The sequence below is a fragment of the Bombus flavifrons genome, chromosome 18 (genome assembly GCF_040668555.2).
Source record: "Bombus flavifrons isolate JBK064 chromosome 18, iyBomFlav1_principal, whole genome shotgun sequence".
Classification (NCBI taxonomy): Eukaryota; Metazoa; Arthropoda; class Insecta; order Hymenoptera; family Apidae; genus Bombus; species Bombus flavifrons.
Window position 1 is genome coordinate 3140557 of NC_138459.1, and position 19723 is coordinate 3160279.

Sequence of the window (19723 nt, forward strand, 5' to 3'; positions counted from 1 at the left end):
AATTATATGTATTTTGTCTGTGATTATAACACAGAATGCATCTTGAAGCTTATCTTTGTATATTTTGTCCATAAAACAAGCACAAAATGTACATATTACTAAATAATATTATATATTCTTTCTGTATTATACAGGAAAATTAAATAATGCATAATATAAAATCAATTAATTTATTTTAGATAATTTATCTAAGAATTTATTATTACAATAACATTATATAGTTGGCATATAACTTTGTTGACACATGTTCATTTGTATCCTTGTCCTTGTCTTCATATTCTGCCTTTAGTTTAAATTTTCTGTAATAATTTATTAATTTCACTGAGGTATTCTGTTTCTAAGATATGCTAGGATTTCTTCTGTAGACTTTGCTAAAATTGCTTGTCTAGGTTGTTTGAAACAATTTCCAGATAAAGATAGATTCCTAAAAAAAACTTGATGTTATAATATTCATATATGTATTTAATGAATACGATTTACTTATCTCGACTTACCGTAAGTTCTTCAAAGTGCCTAGTTCTGGCGGTACGAATCCAATGTTGTTATTAGCGAGATTTAATATCGCAAGTCTTTGCAATTTTTGAAGAGATGGTACATCAATGTCGGTAATTAAATTGTCATTCGCTATTAATATCTCTAAAGAATTTATAGCATAAACAGACTCTGGTATTTCTTTATACCTATATAATATACCAATAAGTTTTAACGAGATTTGACTTACATATGTGTGAATATATATTGTAAAAGCAAAAATTGTAATGCAATAACGTAATTCATATAATATACGTTATTACATATTACATATAAATAGCGCATACTGCCATACTGCATACAAGCGTACAATACCTGTTAAATGAGATATTAAGTTCTTGTAAATATTTAAGCAAGCCAAGATTGATGGGAAGTGATTGTAAAAGATTTCTGCTTAAATCCAAAATCTGTAGATACTTATATTTTTCACCAATCCATTCTGGTATATGTGTTAGTTGATTAGATGTCAGTTTTAAATCGGCGATTCTTTCAATTATGCATAATTTATCAGGTAAGATAGACAGCTTATTCCTACTTAAATCCACTGTACCTACATCGGCTTTGCATGCATTTTCAAGAACTTCTTGAGGTAGTTCAGTAAGATTTTGTCCAGCCAAACTGAGCAATTTTGTACTCTGCATCGTATACCTAAGTATAGTAAATTAATTAAAAATAATTTGCCACTGATAGTTCTCACTACAGTAAATATTAATTTAATTAAATCAGATACCTATCTGGATAAATATTTGTGCTAGTATCTGCTACCACGTGCTCCTTCACATCCAAGTTTGTACTTTTAATACCCTGTCGTATATGTTTTAAAATTCGAGATGTACCGCATCGTATTATATCGGTTCTAACATTCTGTATATCATTTCCGTCAATCACAAATTGTTTTAAATTAGGCAGTAGGCCAATGTATTTTGGTATTCTATAAAACACAACAAATATTATTTCGAAAATATTTCATTAAAGTAAAATAATAATGTATACAAAGTAACATACAGAGTTAGTTTGTTGTGTGATAAATCAAAAATTTCTAGGTACACCAGTTTTATTATTTCTTCTGGTATTGTTTCAATTTGATTATTTCCTAATGTTAATGTTTTTAATTGTCCTACGCCTTCTAAACAAGACATATCAATTTCCTATAAATTATGCAAAATAAACATTAAAGATCTATTATATATACATTTTTATTACATATAATGTTGTTATTAATATAAATTATTATAATATTTTATCAAAAATTAAACAATATATCTTTTTATGGATATATTAAATGCATTAAGAATTTTCTCTATGTATATAACTGAAATGCGTATATAAACTATTTATTTCTCCATAAATAATCACTATATATGCTTAGATCAGCATATAATAGTACGTACAGTAATGTTATTATCAGCCAAGTGTAGTACTCTTAATAGTATACAACCAGATATATCAGGAAATGTTGTTAATTTGTTTGATTGCAACATCACTGTTTCTACCTTCCTTAATTCACCCAGAGGTGGCAACATTTCCAACTGATTATAACTTGCATTTAACTTTTGTAATGCTATTTTCAAAAAATATGTGTGCTTTTTATTAAATTTTTGTCATACAGGAAGAAGCAGTGTGAAACTGTTTTTCTTTTAAACTGACATTATACATTAAACATATGATAAAAAAATTAAATTAAACAAATCATATAAATAGACACATTGTTGTAAATCATACCTCTCATATTTGTTAAATCAGGTGGCAATTCCTTTAACATATTATGACCTAAATCCAAGGAAGTTAGTCGTACTAAATATCCCATTCCAATTGGTAACTCAATCAAGTTATTATATGATAAATCCTAAACATGTGCAACATTTCAGAAGATCAAGTATACAAGTTTGTCTTAAAAACATATAAATAAGTTATTATAATATACCAGATAGGTCAACATTACAAAGTCTCCAACTGCTGGATCGAGCTCCTTTATACTATTATTTTTTAAATTTAATTCATGTAATTCATTTAGCTTATAAAATTCATGTGGAAATTTTTCTAATTTATTATTTGATAAATTTAATATGTTTAATTTTTTTAAATTTCCTATTTCAGCAGGCAAATCTTCCAACCGATTATTGTGCAGCTGTAAAGATTAAAGTTTATTAAATAGTGTTTTACATATATGCAATTTCTTCATATATAAAACTGTTGTACTTACATATAATGTAGTTAACTCTGTTAAATTTTCTATTTGTGGATCAATTTTCGTTAAAGTATTACAACTTAAGTCCAATGTCTGGAGAGGTTCTTGTTCCCACCACCTTTCAGTTTCTTGTACATAATCAAGCTCGAAATGTAAATCCCTTATTTCTTCTTCAGTTAAATCATTTATATTCCATACTCTATTAGGTACTATAATAGATTTTGTTAGTTTTAACATAATTTAACTAATATGGACTTCAATTAAACATAGAATATGACACTTTTAAAAAAATAACTTACCTTGATACGCATATGATAATCTGATGATGATACTGTAAATATTGCTTGTTCTATTGCATTATTCACAATCTAACATGCAAAGCTATCTATGAATCGACATAAACAAGTAGTTTCATGGCTACAATTGAGATTGAAAAGGTAATATATATAACATTTATTTAATGATTCAGATTTCATGCTTTACATATATAAATGGGTGCAAAAATAAAAAAAGGTCCAAAAATGTAATGAATAACTTTTATTGTTTATCAGTAACGAAATTAAAAAATGAATTGCAACTAAAAAGCATTAAGCTGATAAGTATACGTTTATCGCTAACGTAATACTTTCTTTATGATATATATATATATATATATATATCGAATAAAATGCATAATATTTTTATAAGATAATGATATTTTGTATATGTAACAAATGTACAATTTATTTCCTATCACAATAAATAAAAAAACAATATATAAATGATAAATTATAGAAACTATAATGTAATACAGATGTGTGAACAAACATGCACATTATAGTATATGACTACTGCATCGAGATATCAAGCGCCTGAATGATATCGAATAACATTTATATATGTAATTTTTAAATAATATGGATACCCGTAAATAGTCCTCTCGATGAGAGGTTTAAATTTCCACTCTTTCTCGCGGATATAATAATAATTTCAGACAATTCAGCATTATCGTCATTCTTCGTTCGTTTTTTAAACACTGCTAAATGATTAGCTTTTTTCTTTACGCCACTCATACTGTATCTATCACGTACATTGTTTACACATTGATATCCTCGATACGGGATGACTTAATCATGAATGTTCCCCCACTTTGTATGACAACGACATGTAAATCATATGATAATTATATATGCCGACAAAATAGCTAATATCGAATACAAATTTATTTTGATTACTGAATTCGATCTTTTGTATCTATTGTTTATTTTATTTGATATAACAAAAGGATTGGAGATAAATACAATCATTGTTTTAATTATTTCGTACTGTAGAAATTTAACTTCCTTATGTACTAAAATATAAATAACTATTTTAACATTGCATAAAAAACGAATAATCATTAATGACTGAAATGATGAGAGAAAATCTCCTTTCTGACACCTGTAATGAATTGTAACAGAGCCATTGTAGTAAAGGAAATTTTTAAGTCACAGTACTAGAAGCATTTATAGGAATTTTAAGATAAAATGTTGCCACTAGGATGGTATTATTATCATATGGGGGCGGAATCGGCGGTTTCGATCCATTTGTGTGGGATTGTGGAAGCTAATGTGTAGTCGAAATAATTGTTAAAATTATTAAATAACAGAAAATCAGTCTGTACTACTATTTAAACAGTATAAAAATCTGAAATTGCTTAAAGTGTGAAATCGTCTTGAAACTATAATCTTAAAAGTATACGTGATGCAACGCTAAAAATTTTTTAAATTATTGTTTTTACTACCTCTGATAGTAGCTTATTTATTTTTAAATATTTAATCGTTTAGTAAAATATTAATTATTCATCAATATGAGTGCGAATTCATCGAATTTTATTATGTTAAAAAAGCATATCTTTTTATTTATATTTATGCTGAGTCAAGTTAACAGTGAACAAGGAGATCATATACATACTACTATGCAATATACTAAAGATAATTTCTCAACAGAAATTCAGAAGAAAAATCATTTTATCATGTTTTATGCACCTTGGTACGCATCTTATTTTAAAAAGATCTTTTTCTATATATTTATAAATTCATTGGAATAATATTATTACTGATATCAGTGTTATGTAGCCTTTACAATAAAGAATATTTACTCTTTTAGGTGCGGTCACTGTCAAAGACTGGAACCTACATGGGAACAATTAGCTAAAATGTCAAACCTAGAGGATAAGAATATAAAAATTGCTAAAGTAGATTGTACTACAGATAATAGTTTATGCACAGAACATGATGTTACTGGTTATCCTACGTATGTGTGATATAGATATATTCCACAAAATATTTGTGACATTATAGGATATATACGCATACAATTATAAAAAAATAAACTTTAGGGTTCTTAATATTGCAGATTAAAATTTTTTAAAGCTGGAGAAGCCAAAGGTACTAAGTTCAGAGGTACAAGGGATTTGCCATCTTTAACATCTTTTCTTACTGCTCAGCTGGGTATATCCTTGGAAGTAATTATAAAAAAATACTTATATTAGATTATAATGTATGATAATACCCAATCTTAGTATTCAATTGCTTTTTTAAATTTTCTGAACTAGAGTGAAGATGAGGCACCAACACCTCCTGAACCAATAAATGGTTTATTGGAATTAACGGAGGATACTTTCGATAAACATGTATCTACTGGCTATCATTTTGTAAAATTCTATGCACCTTGGTGTGGCCACTGCCAAAAATTAGCTCCTACCTGGGAAGAATTAGCTAATAGTTTACGTAATGATAATTATGTTAGTATTTCTAAAGTAGATTGTACACAACATCGTAGTGTTTGTGGACAATTTGATATAAAAGGATATCCAACATTGCTTTGGATTGAAGATGGAAAGAAGGTAAAATTTAAGTATCGTTTTTATCTCTTTTTTTTGCAGAAATTAAAATTTTTCTTTTCAAAAATTAATTTCAATAATACTTGGTATGTACGAATATATAGGTGGATAAATATGCTGGGCAACGCACTCATGAAGAACTTAAAGTTTATGTATCAAAAATGATTGAGAAAGGAAATGACCAAGCTAATACTAAGACTGAAAATTTAGATAGTGCAACTCATACTGTACTCAGTTTAACTGGTGAAAGCTTTAAACATGGTATCGAAAACGGCATTTCATTCGTTAAGTTTTTCGCACCTTGGTGTGGGCATTGTAAACGTTTAGCGCCTATTTGGAAAGATCTTGGGAAAAAATTCTTAACAAACGACAATGTGAAAATAGCAAAAGTAGACTGTACTCTCGATGTAAGTAAAGAATTGTGCAATGAACAAGAAGTAGATGGTTTTCCGACTTTGTATTTATATCGCGACGGACTTAAAGTTTCTGAATACAATGGTGCTCGAAATTTAGACGATCTTACCGAATTTGTATTGAATTATATACAGCCGCATGACGAATTGTGATTATGCATATTTTTCTTGTAACTAATCTAATTTTAAAGCAATATCATTAACTTAAACTGATTTTATATTTATATATATATTATATATAATAATATAATATAATATATATTATAATATAATAATATATATATTATATATTCATATATATGTAATATATATATATATAAATGTGTAACGTTTAATTTAATTATACATAAATGTAAGAAGCATCACATAAAAACCCCAAGGTAACCAGGCCATATATTTTTCATTTTTGTATAAAATATTAAAAGAAAAATATTACAGAACTATTATATTTTTGCGTGAACTAATCGTGTACTTCCAAAATATATTTATAAAATTACTCGTGTTTGCTGTGTTCCTATCAAGCCTGTTAAAAGCTCCAAAATATAAAGTTTATCATTAAATAGTTGAAGGATAAAATGAGCGTAACAACTGCCCACGTTGTTTATCTATGTACAGTGTTTTACGTTTTACGATTATTTCTCGTTCAAGATCACTTCTCGCTTTTACCAAACCTGCCTGCGTATCTTCGGCTCGTTTTAATTCCGCTAACATAGCTGATGTGCGTTCATTAAGTAATTTCACTTCTTCCACCAAACTAAACGAAGCATATTTTACGATAGATATGTTTTGTGCAAAGTTACAAGTAAATTAAATTTATATATCTTATAATGATTACTTAGTTATATTATATTATCAAGTATAATATATAATAGCTCATTGATAAGATACTTACGAAAATTGGGAAGTATCACGGCAACTTTCTACATTACGTCGTTGTAACCTGTTCGCTAATCTTGTTTGCGCCACTTTCATCACGCAATCCAATCCTCTTGTTGAATGACGAAGCTCTTCTATAGATTTTTCAGTATTTGCAAGTTCGTGTAAACACTAAAAGAATTCTTATCATTACGATACGGCAATTTTACGCAATGAATTTAAACTTACGCGAAGTAGTTCTTTTTCTAATTGTAAACGAATATCCTCAGTAAGTTTAATCTTTTGACTTAAAACCAGATCTACGCGAGTCGCTTGATCTCGGAGATTTTTAATGGAATTCTTATATGTAGAATCTAAAGTAAATCTTAAATTTACAGATCTCTGCTTGGCTGCTTCTGCATCAGTTAAACTTTCTCGTGTGTAATGTTCATAACTCGAAGGTGTCGATTGTCTAACGAAAAAAAATTAATAATTTATACAAATTTCAAAATCTAATCTAAATTAATGCTAATTGTAAATTAAAACATTAATTCTGATACATACCCCGCTGGAAATCTTGTAGCCCCAAGTTTCCACAAGATAATGGGAGAATCATTTTTCAGTTGTATATTGCGGGAATCAATGTCATAAGCATCAGTTTTATCAGTCCAATCCATTTCCATTCTTACTTTTGCTGCCTTTAATTCGATTAATTGCATTTCTATATGTTCCCGAGTTCTACAAAGTAAATCGCGTATTTCTGAGCAAAGTGCTACCTCCTATAACAATTAATATGTATTTGCTAATATACGTATATTATTCCTACAATTTTTTTTTCTTTATACATTTACTATGTTATTAACGATATTAACTTTGCTAAGCTCTTCCTCTACTTCATCTCTAATAAGGTCAGACTCTAGTCGTTTTGATCGTAATTGTAGGAATTCGCCAGCGATAGATTCTGGAACTGTAAGGAGTGACAAAGAATGCTTTACTCGTCGATGTTCAGCTTCCAATAATTCTATCTCGTTCGTGATTTCAAGTATTAAATGTTCTAATTCAGTTTTCCAACGATGTACTTCGTTTGCACGATTTTTTAAATTATCCGTCGATTTCAACTGTATCTTATCTGCTTCTTTATACGATCTTTCGACACATCGTTGTGCATTATTTATAGCAAGTCTAAAATATCATGCTTTTTATTATTATTTGAGCTAATAATATAGGATATCACGTCAATGTACAGGTTTGTTTGCGTACTGTGCTTCTTGAATCTTCTCATCTGACTGTTTAAAAAATTTCTGATTATGAGCTCTCCATTGAGGTGCTCCAGAGCTAGTTACAGAATATCGATCAACAACTGGTCTAACTCCCGTTAAACCATCTTGAGGTGTAAAATTTACACGACCGGTTGCCCATGGACCAATCGCTTCCATTCGTTCTTCTGGTTGCGCCGGAAGCTCATCTCCTGGTTGAGGAAAATAAAGAGGCGGTCCGTCGCTTTTTTTAGTATAATCTATCCTTGGACAAGGCTATATAAGTTTTTTTTTTTTAGAAAAAGTGCTCGGAAACTCATTTGAAATAAAATAGCAAAATTAATTACTTCTCTCGATTCATGTAAATAATATAAAAGTTACATAAGTGGTTATCTTAAACTAAAATTTACCGTATCCTGGACTTCGTCCAATTTAGTCGAATCTTGTTCAGTATTCATGTTAAATGTTTTCCTAATAAATTACTACTAAATTTCTACAGCTCTCGAGATTGCATTAATACAAATTTCCGTTTTTATTACGAATGATTTTCGTAAGACAGTAACTATGCTGTCAATATATCCGCAGAGAAGTGGGCGAAATTTATTGATTTAATAATCCGTAGCAACGAAATATTTTCTTTGTCGAGTAATTAAATGACTTCGGTAATGATTTAGTAAAAGTTATTGAAAGATGATTGAAAATATCGTTTCTATGAAATATGAAATGTTATAAACCACAAGGAGTATTCTTTTAAATACGTTGATTTATCAATTTAAATAATGAGATTATGTAGTTTTATACCTTATAGATTACCGAAAAATATTTATTATAAAAATGTAATCGCGTGCGTTTGAACATCGATATATATAGGTACACATATAAATATGTGTGTGTACATATTTATTTGAGATAAAAGTATGAGCAGATGTAACCTTATCTCGAATAGCTATGCTATTTAATTAATTCTTGTGTCAAAAACCACAATATAAATAAATATTATATGTAGTAATATAAACATTTATTACATAAAAGACAATAGATAAGCGTTTTAACAAAAATATATAACAACAAATCATGTCTTTTGTAAAATATTGTTTTCATTTATGATAAGTATTTTGTATCTTTAAATACATATGTATGCAGTTAATTGACTTCGAATAAAGTTAAGAGGTTCATTCTGAAGATAATATTTGATAAAAACAAGAAGCAGTATTTAATGCACTGTTCCATATATGTTGAATTATTTATTGATAGTACGGTGACTACTGCTGAGTACGTCTGACGAGATACATCTGCAGAAATGAATCGTAAAATGCCGGATATTAAATATACTCAGGTAAATTGTTTATCTGTAGAAGATATAAAAATTAATTTTTATAAGAAGAAGCACGTAACCTTTAATCATATCTTATAAAAATTATACATACGTAGTCTATATCTTATATTCTGACAAATAATCATAGATGTTGACACCAGAATAGTAATAAGAACAATAATAATAAAACTTATGTTAACATTAATATCACATATTTTCAGTTATTTATAAATAATGAATTTATGGATTCAGTGAGTCGTAAAAAATTTCCTACTATAAATCCAGCTGACGGTACTGTTATTGCAGATATTTCTGAAGGTGATAAGGTATTATACTTTAATTTTGTAATCTCCATTATATTATGGAAAATTTTTTATATCAAATATTAAGTTATCTTAAATATTTAAATATTTACTTTCTTTAATATAGGCAGATGTAGATAAGGCAGTTGCAGCTGCAAGTCAAGCATTTAGTAGAGGATCAGATTGGCGAAATATGGATCCATCTGTTCGTGGAAAACTTATGAACAAAGTATATTATTTGTCTTATAATTGAACAATATTTTTAATAACCTTTATGTTAAAATTTTTATATTTAATTATAATATTCGGATGTATATAGTTTGCAGATCTCATTACAAGAGATTTGGAATATATTGCCACTCTTGAAGTCTTGGATAATGGAAAAACATACTCAAATGCAGTTTCCGATATAGAAGCCAGCATAGATACAATTCGTTATTATGCTGGATGGTGTGATAAGATTTTTGGAGACACTATTCCAGTAGGTATGTTTAACATTTGTAAGTAAACGAGCGGTGTTTCATAAATGCTCATGTACAATATTTGTTATTTAGATGGAAATCTTGTTTCACTTACACGCAAGGAACCGATTGGTGTAGTAGGTCAAATTATCCCTTGGAATTATCCTTTTCTTATGTTGGCGTGGAAATGGGGTCCAGCATTGGCTACTGGATGTACTATTGTTTTGAAGCCAGCTGAACAAACTCCTTTAAGTGCCCTTTATGCTGCAGCACTTGCTAAAGAGGCTGGATTTCCACCCGGCGTTATAAATGTTATTACTGGTTATGGTCCAACAGCTGGTGCAGCTATTGCCGAACATCCAGGAATTCAAAAAGTTGCATTCACTGGGTCTACAGAGGTATCTTGTATACATCGTTAATTATTATACTAATTCACAAAGCTATATTAACATTTGGTGTATGATTTATAGGTTGGTCATCTGATAATGGCAGCTTCTGCTAAGAGTAATCTTAAACGTGTTTCTCTTGAACTAGGTGGCAAAAGTCCATTGGTTATTTTTGATGATGTTGACAGTATGTTGATAAAACACTTATTAATTATTAACATATAACAGTATAAGAGAATTAATAAGTATGTACATTAACTTCTAGTCGAGAAAGCAGCTGAAATTGCTTATAATGCAATATTTGCGAATCATGGACAAAACTGTTGTGCCGGTTCACGTACTTTCGTACATACTAAAATTTATGATCAATTTGTTGCTTACGCTAAACAATTAGCGTTAAAAACAAAAGTCGGTGATCCTTTTGATGCTGAAACTCAACAGGGACCACAAGTTGATCGAGAAATGTTTGATAAAGTTTTAGGTTTAATTAAATCAGGAAAGGAAGAAGGAGCTGTATTAGAAGTTGGTGGAGAACGTCACGGCAATGTTGGTTATTTTATTAAGGTATAACTTTTTAAGTGAATGTTTTTTATATCATTTGTTTGTTTTGTGTGACCATCTTAATGTTAATTTAAGCCTACCGTTTTTTCAAACGTGACTGACGATATGAGAATTGCAAAAGAAGAAATATTTGGACCTGTTCAATCTATTTTAAAATTTGAAACAATGGATGAAGTTATCGAACGTGCAAACAATACAAATTATGGCCTTGCTGCTGGTGTTCTTAGTAAAGATATTGATAAAGCTTTGATGTTTGCACAAGCAGTACAAGCTGGAAGTGTTTGGTAAAGATTTCATAGCAGTTCCATATTCGTTATATATATGTTTGACAGAGCTTAATAAAACTTTACTTAAAAAGCTATCGTTGAATAGGGTAAATTGTTACGATGCTATCACGCCTCAAACTCCGTTTGGAGGATTCAAACAGTCGGGAATAGGTCGTGAGCTGTAAGTTTGTCAGCATTTAATCAAATGACTTTGAAACAAAATATACATTGTTACCTTTATATTTTAGTGGCTCAGAAGGGTTAAAAGAGTATCTCGAGACTAAGACAATATCTATTAAAGTGCCAACACGTAATTAAAGATATTATGTATGTATTTTATTACGTATCGTTAAAGTTTATATAAATCTATATTTTAATAAAATTATTGCATATATTTTCAAAATTCATTTACAGATGTATGTAAACATATATTATCAATGAATTAATTGTTAATAAAATAACAATGAATAAAGAATCAAACTTTTAACCGCATGATTCAAATGATATCTTTATTAAAAACATAAATAATATATTTAATATATTATTATATACGAGTTCTAACATGGTAGTTATCTAATATTTAAATACATCAAAATCATTGACACATATACGTCAAAGTTTCAATATTTTTTATACAGAAAAAATCTGTTTGACTATCTAATCATCTGGTGGAATTCCCAATTCTTCGTCAGACCACTCTATTGGACGTATTTCAGGGAAGTGACCCTAAATGTACAAAATATGTGTGTGTGCATTATATAGTATAAAATGCAATAAAATATAATGAATACAGAAACTTATTCATTTAAGTATCTTGTATTTTAAAAAATACTAATTATCGCAAAATAGCTTTTCAAATAAAGTATGCTAACGATAATTATATTACTTACAGTAATATGCTCGTAATCGTGCCACATGTTCCAGAAGATCCACCACCATGCCAATCCACCAATGCATTCAGCTATTGTGTTGTAATGTTTTTTAGGTTGAGACGTTGCACGATAGACCCAACTAATAATATTTGATAATTTAAATCAATTACTTCTTCGAGACAATGAATTCACAATGAGTTCTTAGATGTGCTTGAGATAGGATACATTATACATATTTATAACATATGAATTATATGTATAACATATTATTATATGTGTGTGTGTGTGTGTGTATGTGAATAATTTTTATATTTCTGAATATATTATAAATGTTAAAAATTTTACGGTAAAACAAGAGTACACAAATCTAACCTCATTTCAAATAGAGGTTATATAATATATTTACCATTTACGAATCTGTTCTAAATTCACTCTAGTCTGTTTTCTTCCATTTAGTTCATATATGTTTCTCAAAATTGATGGACCACGCGACAACAACATTTTTCAGCTGTTATAATTTCAATCAATGATCTTGAATCCCATTCACGGTAAGACCATCCCTACTGGGGATGCAACCATGTAAGATTAAATAGTATTTCTACCATATACATATGTATATATGTATACTCACCTACTACATATAAATTGCTCCTTTGCAAAATTGTAAAAAACGGTATTTTTATACTTTTTGCATAAAAATGTATTAGTTTTGTAATTAATCGCGGATAAAATCAAGGAATGACGAGTATACACGTTAACCCTACCGAACTAAAGTTTCGGATTGACACACGTCGAACGCAGTTAGCTGGTTAAAGGGTTTTAATCTGTTAAAATATTTAGATTTACTATATAACATCCAGACTGCAATATTTTAGGTCTGAGTTTCTCTTTCCGAACGTATTTTGGGAAGATTTTTTGCGGAAATGAACGATTTTTAAAATTCGTCCTTATAAACAAGGTCTTAACTTTAGGAATCTGCGTTACCGGCCGTCTCACAGTGACCGGAAATTAAAAAATGACCCAAATCTAATTCAATACTCAGGATTCAAATCGATGTAGAGTGTAAACCATACGATAAGTTAAGATCATCAAATTTAAAAAAGTGCTCGTCAAAATTCGGGAGGACGTCACACAACAACAGGTTGACCGAAACTTTTTACACCATATTTCCGTGAAAAACGACGCTTGTTTTTGGCTTCAGCGATCCTACAAAATCGTAGGAAATGTTATTTTAGTCGAATATTTTGCAGTCCGGATACTGCGGTAAGATCCTATTATTTAATAGTATAATATTTGGGACGCTATTAGTACATTTGAAAGACATAAATAAGAATTCGGTTCATCTTTTCAAAGTCGATAACAGCGAATGTTCGTTGTTGTAGACTTTAACTTAAAAAATAGAATAAACGTAGTTATTGCAAGCTTTTTTGTAATAGATATCGTTTGTTACAAAGTCATTTGGTCGCTAAGATACAAATCACGTGATAATCTGTTCTTTTCTCATCTTGGTATTTCAATTTAATCAAAATCAAGGTCTTGATAAAGTGATATTTTCTTCGAGTGTAATATTTCTTTCTCTCATTTCCTGCCGTTCTTTTTTATGTATTAATACTATAAATAAATATGTTACAGATGAAGTACAAATTTTACTCGCATCTGGTTATTTAGCACTTACATGTCAAGTACGTAAGATAAGGGCTCGTACGTAGAATTCTATGATTTAAAGAAAATAATCAAAGAAAATTGTTTTGCACTTTATACAACGTAATTAATTTTTCCGTAGCTTTAATTTGTTTCAGGAACCACTGTAAGATCAATGGATTAAGACTAATGTCTCACATACTATCCATTTCCTTATCACATTTAGATCCTTAGATATAGATAAGTAGAAACTCGAACCATTTAGATCATTAATAAAGATTTAACGAATATCGTGCGAGATTACCAACAACGATACATGAAGATAAATTGGAATATCGTTACCCGTTTTTGGTTTTCAAACTATTCCCAATAACTTTATTCGCCAAAATTAAATTTTTTACTCTCCTATGTAACGAACCTGGCTTCGACTGTCTTTCTTCGTAACTATTTTTCTTTTTTTTTTACGAGATTAATTTAAGGCTACTTAACAACCGATGAAAGTCGTTCGAACATATCAGCTGCGAGATACTCGCCATTACGGGTGAAACGAGCGGGCTCGAAAAAGCGAGGGTAGTCTCGCAGTTGAGTCGCGAGCAAGCTGACTCTCATTGGTCTATCGCAGGGTTTACGATTCGCGATTAACCATCTGGTTCACGGTAGCAACCCCTGAAGGTATACACGTCATTGGTCCTCCTATCGTAACTTTTCCCCAACGTGCGCCCTAATAAAAGTTTTATAGTAGCTTCCGACCAATATCTTTCCTCGACAAAACGCGATCTCCCAAGTACTATACCTGGATTCGTTACAGTGATCGCGTATAAAATATGTCTACGTACGTATTTTTTAAATGAATTATGATTATATTACGACAAAAAAATGGTGATTTGCGAGAACCTAACGGGTTACCTATACTCTTTATTTTCTACTGGTATAAACTAAATATTTCTCACTCTGATGGCGGATTAACGCGACATATTTGCGAGGACAATCGTGCGAATCGAATTATAACCGACATACGGGTATGTCTATTATGATTTAGAGCTGCATATGTGCAAATTTACTTTACTCGCGCAAAGCGTTAGATGATACGTAGCGATTAAACGTTGAATATAAACATTAAATTAAATATTAAATACGAAATATAAACAGTAGCGATACACTGGAAAAGTTGAACTAAAGATACGATCGTAAAAGAGTATTCGTTAGGAAAGCGATAAATGAGACGAATAAGATAAATTTGTAAATACAACGCGACCATAGAGTCCTCTTGTAAACGCGAATCAAATGTTCTTCATTCTTGTGGAATAAAATCTTGTATCGAGATCGAAGTCGAATTATTACGCGCTCGTGCATGCATGACGTGATACCGCATCCTGATTGTCGATTTATAATTTTACTATCGCAATGGTAGACTGGTGTTTACAGGCGTTCTCGAGAGACCGGAATTTATTGATGATCCGTCGAGGGGCTCGCGGTACGTTTTACGATACCACTTGGAGGATTTTTATCTAGCCACCCGGCAGCTTTTATCATTTGAAAAACGCACCGTTTGCTGTTTTTCCTTTATCGTCCAATAAACTCGGTTCAATTGCAAATTCCTGGCTACGCGAAATGTTCTTCCGTTATCCGTCGCGCTCCAAGCGGAGGAAACGATGTTCGTTCTGGCCACCCATTTGTCGGATAGTCTGTTTAGCAAGGGAAAAGTACGGATAGACTTTGGTCGTACTCGTTCCGACGCTCATTATATGTAGCTACCTTTTGCTTGTTTGGAGAACGTCGTTAGAAAATGATTAAACGGATCGATAGATACTCTTCCTGTAGAGAACGATTCAATGCGAAGTCCATTACAAAGGATAATCGAAGAGATCATAGATCGGTACGAGAAGTACCAAATTATCTAACTTGCTCTGAATTATATACATGGTGGCCTATGCGCATACGAATAATCGTAACTTTTCGTTCTTTATCATAACGAAAGGAAAAGATGGTCAACTCCGTTTCAGTTTTTTCTTGTCTGTGAAGAACAATACTATGTCAAGCTTCACCAGCAGGAAACTCGTAGGTCGTAGACATACCGAGTAATCTTTACGCGTAAATAAATTCCCTTTTCGTTCGAAAATCTTAAAAATTCATTCAATAACGTACGTCTAGCCCACTGTACCTATCTGCGTGACGATATCTCCTTTTCCGACGAATTTTCACACCTGTGATCTTACCTTTCATTTCCATATGGTATCGGACATGGCGTTTGAATATCGTTTCTTCGATTACTCATCCCATTGAATTGCAAATAAATTAATAAATACAGGCGATCGGGGTTTTAATGGTTGACACCGAGGAGAAAGCATCTTGCGTCGCGTCGGTCGGCCACGTTATCTCGAGCACACCCTTCGCGATAGTTTCACCCTCTTTTCGTACCGCCCCTTCTATTCCCAGCGTGAGCGTTTCACGAGGATTATATCAAAAGCTAAAGGGTGTTACCATGGATACACGAGCAGCCATGTTGGTCCAGGGGCGTGAGAGATGGAAAAGCCCTATGAAAAATTCGATAATTCCAGGCTGCCTGGAAATGGCGATGTATCTACTTGCGAGACTCGTTGTCCAAGGAATTTTCAGATAAATGTAATTAAAAGTAGGAAGAAAAGTATCTTGTCACGTTGCATTTCCTATTCTGGTTTCAGCGATATAAAAATGTTTAACTCGCTCTAAAAGGCGTAGAAACGAAATCGATATTTAACTTATGTTTTAAGAACGTTTTAAACGTTGGCCTTGTGTCGTAGAACGTACGCAATTGTTTCTCACTTGGTCGCTCGAACAAACTTTTGTACGTTGTGTTGATTTGTTTATTTTCCCGACCGGTGAAAAGACATCGCCGTTTAAATAGAAAAAGATCGTCGCGAATAAGATTTCACTGATCACACGCGATAAATGGTAAAAAAAAAAAAAAGAAAAAAAGAAGAAAGAATTGCGAGTACATTTGGTATTTTGGGCGTAGCAAACGTTACACAACATGCGACCAACTGAACCGCAGAATCGAAGCAAACTGGTACCGAGGAGAATCGAAGACGAAAACGGACCCCGAAAAAAAGATAAAAAAGATAATAAAACGGAGCTGAGACGAAGCCGTAGCTAAAATTGTAAAATATAATACGGAGATGCACTCTTTGAGGTACAGGTAGAGTATCGCGACGTGGAATTCCTTCCACCAAAGGATTTAGATGAATGGACCGTCGGAGTTATGTTTTTATTGCACCTGTATGACGGCTACTCCGAAAACTTCCGATTGAAAGAAGAGGTGCAGCTGGAACTGAACGCAGTCGAGGCGTGGAAGAATATCCGAAAAACGTCGAAGAAATTTATAATTCTTCTAATTGCGAAGAAAATCAGACAATCGTACGGAGTTTGAGAATTTTTATTAAAAGATGATCTACCTGAGCGCATCGTTGAAATGCCCAGGTAAATATCGCATTAGGATCGAGCTACTAAAAACCAAGTCGCTTTCAATGTACACGACAAAGGAATGTTAAAAAGATAGAGAGGAAAAACGCGTAAGTTTTCAAAGTTGAATTATGGTTGACAAGAACGATAAATAATTATAGCGTATACGCTGCGATAGGCGACCGTTATCAAGGAGATAAAAAATGTTTGATAGAAAAATTTGTAACGCTCGACAAATATACACGTGGAACTCGGTCAACTTGTCAAGCGATTCACCAACTGCTACTTGTCCAAATGACACGCTGTATCCTCTATCTAACGCATAGTTAGAATGAAAATGAAGGAAAATGCGAGGGCAAGGACTCTGCCAGGATCAAGGAGAGGATGTTGGACGGGAGCGCGTAGTTTATAACGGTCTTCTTTACACGCTAATATCTTCTGTTTCCTTGGAAACGATCGCGGAACGCGTTTCTTCTCCAGCAGTAACGTCCGCCAATATGTCTCCCCTACGAGCTTCAGGGTGGCAACCGTCGCCTCTGTACGCTACCGATGTGGTAACAGCTGCTGAATCGTCAGTTGGTTCGACCGATCCATCCGGAGGACCGATAAGAGCAACATTCACCTTTCTTTCGAGACATCGATCGCGCGTTTTATCGTACTGTTCGTCCATTGGAATCGCGATTGAACGTTCTCGAAGTAAATTTATAAGCTACGGTATTTCACGATTGTATTTTCTCTACGACAACCGTCTTCCGATGTCTCGTGTGCAAAACGTTTTATTAGAGCACGTGACTTTTATTCCTTATTTTTATTCATTAGCTTCGTGTATTTTTCTTTCTTCGTTTTCCGAATAAATTTAAGATAACGCGAAGATACACGAAATTATTTTGCGAAAACGAGCTACGTTTCAAGGATAGAATAATACTAATTTTTCCGTAGTATCTATATAACCGTGTACAAATATATTCGTTGCAGATTTAAAGCGCGTGGAGAAACTCTTGTCATTGTATTTTTTTTCGCACTTTAACGGCTCGCGACTATGGTAACCAAGTTCAGAGACGTTGCCAAAGCAATTACTTTCGCTCGTCTAAGAATATGGTTGTCCAGCCGGTCATCAATCATCGCTTCATAAATCTAGTGGGATCCCAGGGTATTCGACAAAACCCGCAAGAAGATCGTAAACGTAACACCAATGGAGATTAGTTTACATCGTGATCGCGGTTTCTCGCATTGTTGTTGGTCGAGGGGCTGTTATCGTTGTTTATAAATTTTCCTCGTATTATTCGCGCAAGGCCTTTACACGGAACATGGTTGCGCCGTTAAAAAGAATAAGAATATTTTGCAAATAAAGAAACGCTTCATTCGTATCACGGCGTTTTATCGAATTTCTCAAATTTCGCGCTATCGGTTGTAGTAGCTCGATCGCCGTTTGTATCTGTTCCAGTAAGATCGATTTCGTGAATTTTGTCTTTTCAGGAAACGAAAAATACCGGCGATCTTTCGATCTTTAAACGTTTCTCTCGAACAACGGATCTGAGCGTATCTTGCATCTAAATTGCAATATATGTAAATAATTGCAATGAAGACGGAGTTGAGAAAACCGCGTGTTTTCTGGACGAGCTGAGAAGAAGCTTGTGCGTACTAACATATTCGAGTGGACTTGATATTTTCGGTTCGTAACATTTTATGAATGGTAATAACCGGCAACCCTTAGAGAATATTACAGCTTTTTCTTTTGGAGAAGTCCATACAGCGCGTTCTAAGAGCTCGGTACTCAATGTAACTTTGTTGTCGAGAGACCTTTCTTGCCTAAAATTGTGATTTATTTATTAAAATTTAACTCGATTCCGTTTATACTTGATAACTTAAAAAGCATTTGGTATTTACACAGGCGGAAATGTTTCATTTCCGAATACTATTAAAAGTTATAACATATTTTAACATATATCAACGTAATAAAAAGTTCCTCGTACGATCAAATATATTAGACACGTCTATCTGATATCTAACAATGTACGTATAACGTTACATAGTGTATAATGTGTAAGGATATTTCGAATTAGATGAAAAGATCTCTAATTTTCTTCATTGGTTATATTTTAATTCGCGTAGCGTAAATATGCACGCTAGGTCTGTATCTATGCTCTATATATTTGATAATATAACGTAGAAAATACATATGTAGTTTGCGAAACGTATTAGAAATCTATATTATCGACTGTTCGCTCCGCAGAAAAGAAGTTTGGGAGAATCGTTGTAAGAGGGCAGACACGTAGGACGCGTGCTACCTACGTTACCATCGTTTAAAAAAGGCAATAGTAACCTGTTATAGAATGCCTTAGAATTCTTCGAAGATACGCGTAGTCTACCCAACG

At 32.0% G+C, this 19723-nt stretch overlaps 5 protein-coding genes across 5 annotated transcripts; 2 read left to right on the forward strand and 3 right to left on the reverse strand.

The window, feature by feature from the left end:
* Window positions 1-156: 156 nt before the first annotated feature.
* Window positions 157-4124, reverse strand: LOC138188972 (leucine-rich repeat-containing protein 40). The gene is made up of 10 exons (XM_069131112.1): window positions 3624-4124; window positions 2735-2928; window positions 2456-2659; window positions 2254-2377; window positions 1923-2092; window positions 1537-1679; window positions 1262-1462; window positions 847-1179; window positions 495-680; window positions 157-424 (listed from the first exon to the last, which is right to left on the reverse strand). The coding sequence occupies exons 1-10, from the start codon at window positions 3769-3771 to the stop codon at window positions 319-321; spliced, it is 1809 nt and encodes a 602-aa protein (XP_068987213.1). The 5' UTR covers window positions 3772-4124; the 3' UTR covers window positions 157-318.
* A 154-nt stretch (window positions 4125-4278) lies between these two features.
* Window positions 4279-6222, forward strand: prtp (thioredoxin domain-containing protein pretaporter). Its single transcript, XM_069131113.1, has 5 exons — window positions 4279-4729; window positions 4847-4993; window positions 5096-5204; window positions 5295-5585; window positions 5687-6222. Exons 1-5 carry the CDS (start codon window positions 4548-4550, stop codon window positions 6146-6148), a joined length of 1191 nt encoding a protein of 396 aa, XP_068987214.1. The 5' UTR covers window positions 4279-4547; the 3' UTR covers window positions 6149-6222.
* Window positions 6223-6366: 144 nt separating this feature from the next.
* Window positions 6367-8859, reverse strand: Tektin-A (Tektin A). Its single transcript, XM_069131173.1, has 7 exons — window positions 8517-8859; window positions 8111-8382; window positions 7723-8032; window positions 7415-7629; window positions 7100-7322; window positions 6888-7042; window positions 6367-6749 (listed from the first exon to the last, which is right to left on the reverse strand). Exons 1-7 carry the CDS (start codon window positions 8562-8564, stop codon window positions 6551-6553), a joined length of 1422 nt encoding a protein of 473 aa, XP_068987274.1. The 5' UTR covers window positions 8565-8859; the 3' UTR covers window positions 6367-6550.
* An 18-nt stretch (window positions 8860-8877) lies between these two features.
* On the forward strand, window positions 8878-11724 carry LOC138189018 (aldehyde dehydrogenase X, mitochondrial). Its single transcript, XM_069131172.1, has 10 exons — window positions 8878-9442; window positions 9643-9747; window positions 9851-9952; window positions 10043-10208; window positions 10278-10582; window positions 10655-10757; window positions 10836-11134; window positions 11207-11415; window positions 11504-11578; window positions 11646-11724. The coding sequence occupies exons 1-10, from the start codon at window positions 9407-9409 to the stop codon at window positions 11713-11715; spliced, it is 1470 nt and encodes a 489-aa protein (XP_068987273.1). The 5' UTR covers window positions 8878-9406; the 3' UTR covers window positions 11716-11724.
* A 154-nt stretch (window positions 11725-11878) lies between these two features.
* Window positions 11879-12865, reverse strand: Ndufb2 (NADH dehydrogenase (ubiquinone) 1 beta subcomplex, 2, 8kDa). The gene is made up of 3 exons (XM_069131207.1): window positions 12676-12865; window positions 12288-12408; window positions 11879-12123 (listed from the first exon to the last, which is right to left on the reverse strand). The coding sequence occupies exons 1-3, from the start codon at window positions 12768-12770 to the stop codon at window positions 12055-12057; spliced, it is 285 nt and encodes a 94-aa protein (XP_068987308.1). The 5' UTR covers window positions 12771-12865; the 3' UTR covers window positions 11879-12054.
* Between the last annotated feature and the right edge of the window lie 6858 nt (window positions 12866-19723).

What these genes read in the sequence shown, in the direction of transcription:
- LOC138188972 (XM_069131112.1), bottom strand. Translation starts at nt 3,771, where the DNA reads ATGAGTGGCGTAAAGAAAAAAGCTAATCATTTAGCAGTGTTTAAAAAA. An exon ending in CTTAATATCTCATTTAACAG is followed by an intron (nt 681 to 846) that starts GTATTGTACGCT and finishes TATATTATATAG; the next exon opens with GTATAAAGAAATACCAGAGT. An exon ending in GGCACTTTGAAGAACTTACG is followed by an intron (nt 425 to 494) that starts GTAAGTCGAGAT and finishes AGTTTTTTTTAG; the next exon opens with GAATCTATCTTTATCTGGAA.
- prtp (XM_069131113.1), top strand. Translation starts at nt 4,548, where the DNA reads ATGAGTGCGAATTCATCGAATTTTATTATGTTAAAAAAGCATATCTTT. An exon ending in ATCATGTTTTATGCACCTTG is followed by an intron (nt 4,730 to 4,846) that starts GTACGCATCTTA and finishes TTACTCTTTTAG; the next exon opens with GTGCGGTCACTGTCAAAGAC. An exon ending in GATGTTACTGGTTATCCTAC is followed by an intron (nt 4,994 to 5,095) that starts GTATGTGTGATA and finishes TTAATATTGCAG; the next exon opens with ATTAAAATTTTTTAAAGCTG.
- Tektin-A (XM_069131173.1), bottom strand. Translation starts at nt 8,564, where the DNA reads ATGAATACTGAACAAGATTCGACTAAATTGGACGAAGTCCAGGATACG. An exon ending in TAGAGGAAGAGCTTAGCAAA is followed by an intron (nt 7,630 to 7,722) that starts GTTAATATCGTT and finishes TAATTGTTATAG; the next exon opens with GAGGTAGCACTTTGCTCAGA. An exon ending in CGTGATACTTCCCAATTTTC is followed by an intron (nt 6,750 to 6,887) that starts GTAAGTATCTTA and finishes TGCTTCGTTTAG; the next exon opens with TTTGGTGGAAGAAGTGAAAT.
- LOC138189018 (XM_069131172.1), top strand. Translation starts at nt 9,407, where the DNA reads ATGAATCGTAAAATGCCGGATATTAAATATACTCAG. An exon ending in CGGATATTAAATATACTCAG is followed by an intron (nt 9,443 to 9,642) that starts GTAAATTGTTTA and finishes ACATATTTTCAG; the next exon opens with TTATTTATAAATAATGAATT. An exon ending in TATTTTTGATGATGTTGACA is followed by an intron (nt 10,758 to 10,835) that starts GTATGTTGATAA and finishes ATTAACTTCTAG; the next exon opens with TCGAGAAAGCAGCTGAAATT.
- Ndufb2 (XM_069131207.1), bottom strand. Translation starts at nt 12,770, where the DNA reads ATGTTGTTGTCGCGTGGTCCATCAATTTTGAGAAACATATATGAACTA. An exon ending in TTAGAACAGATTCGTAAATG is followed by an intron (nt 12,409 to 12,675) that starts GTAAATATATTA and finishes AAATATTATTAG; the next exon opens with TTGGGTCTATCGTGCAACGT. An exon ending in ACGATTACGAGCATATTACT is followed by an intron (nt 12,124 to 12,287) that starts GTAAGTAATATA and finishes TTGTACATTTAG; the next exon opens with GGTCACTTCCCTGAAATACG.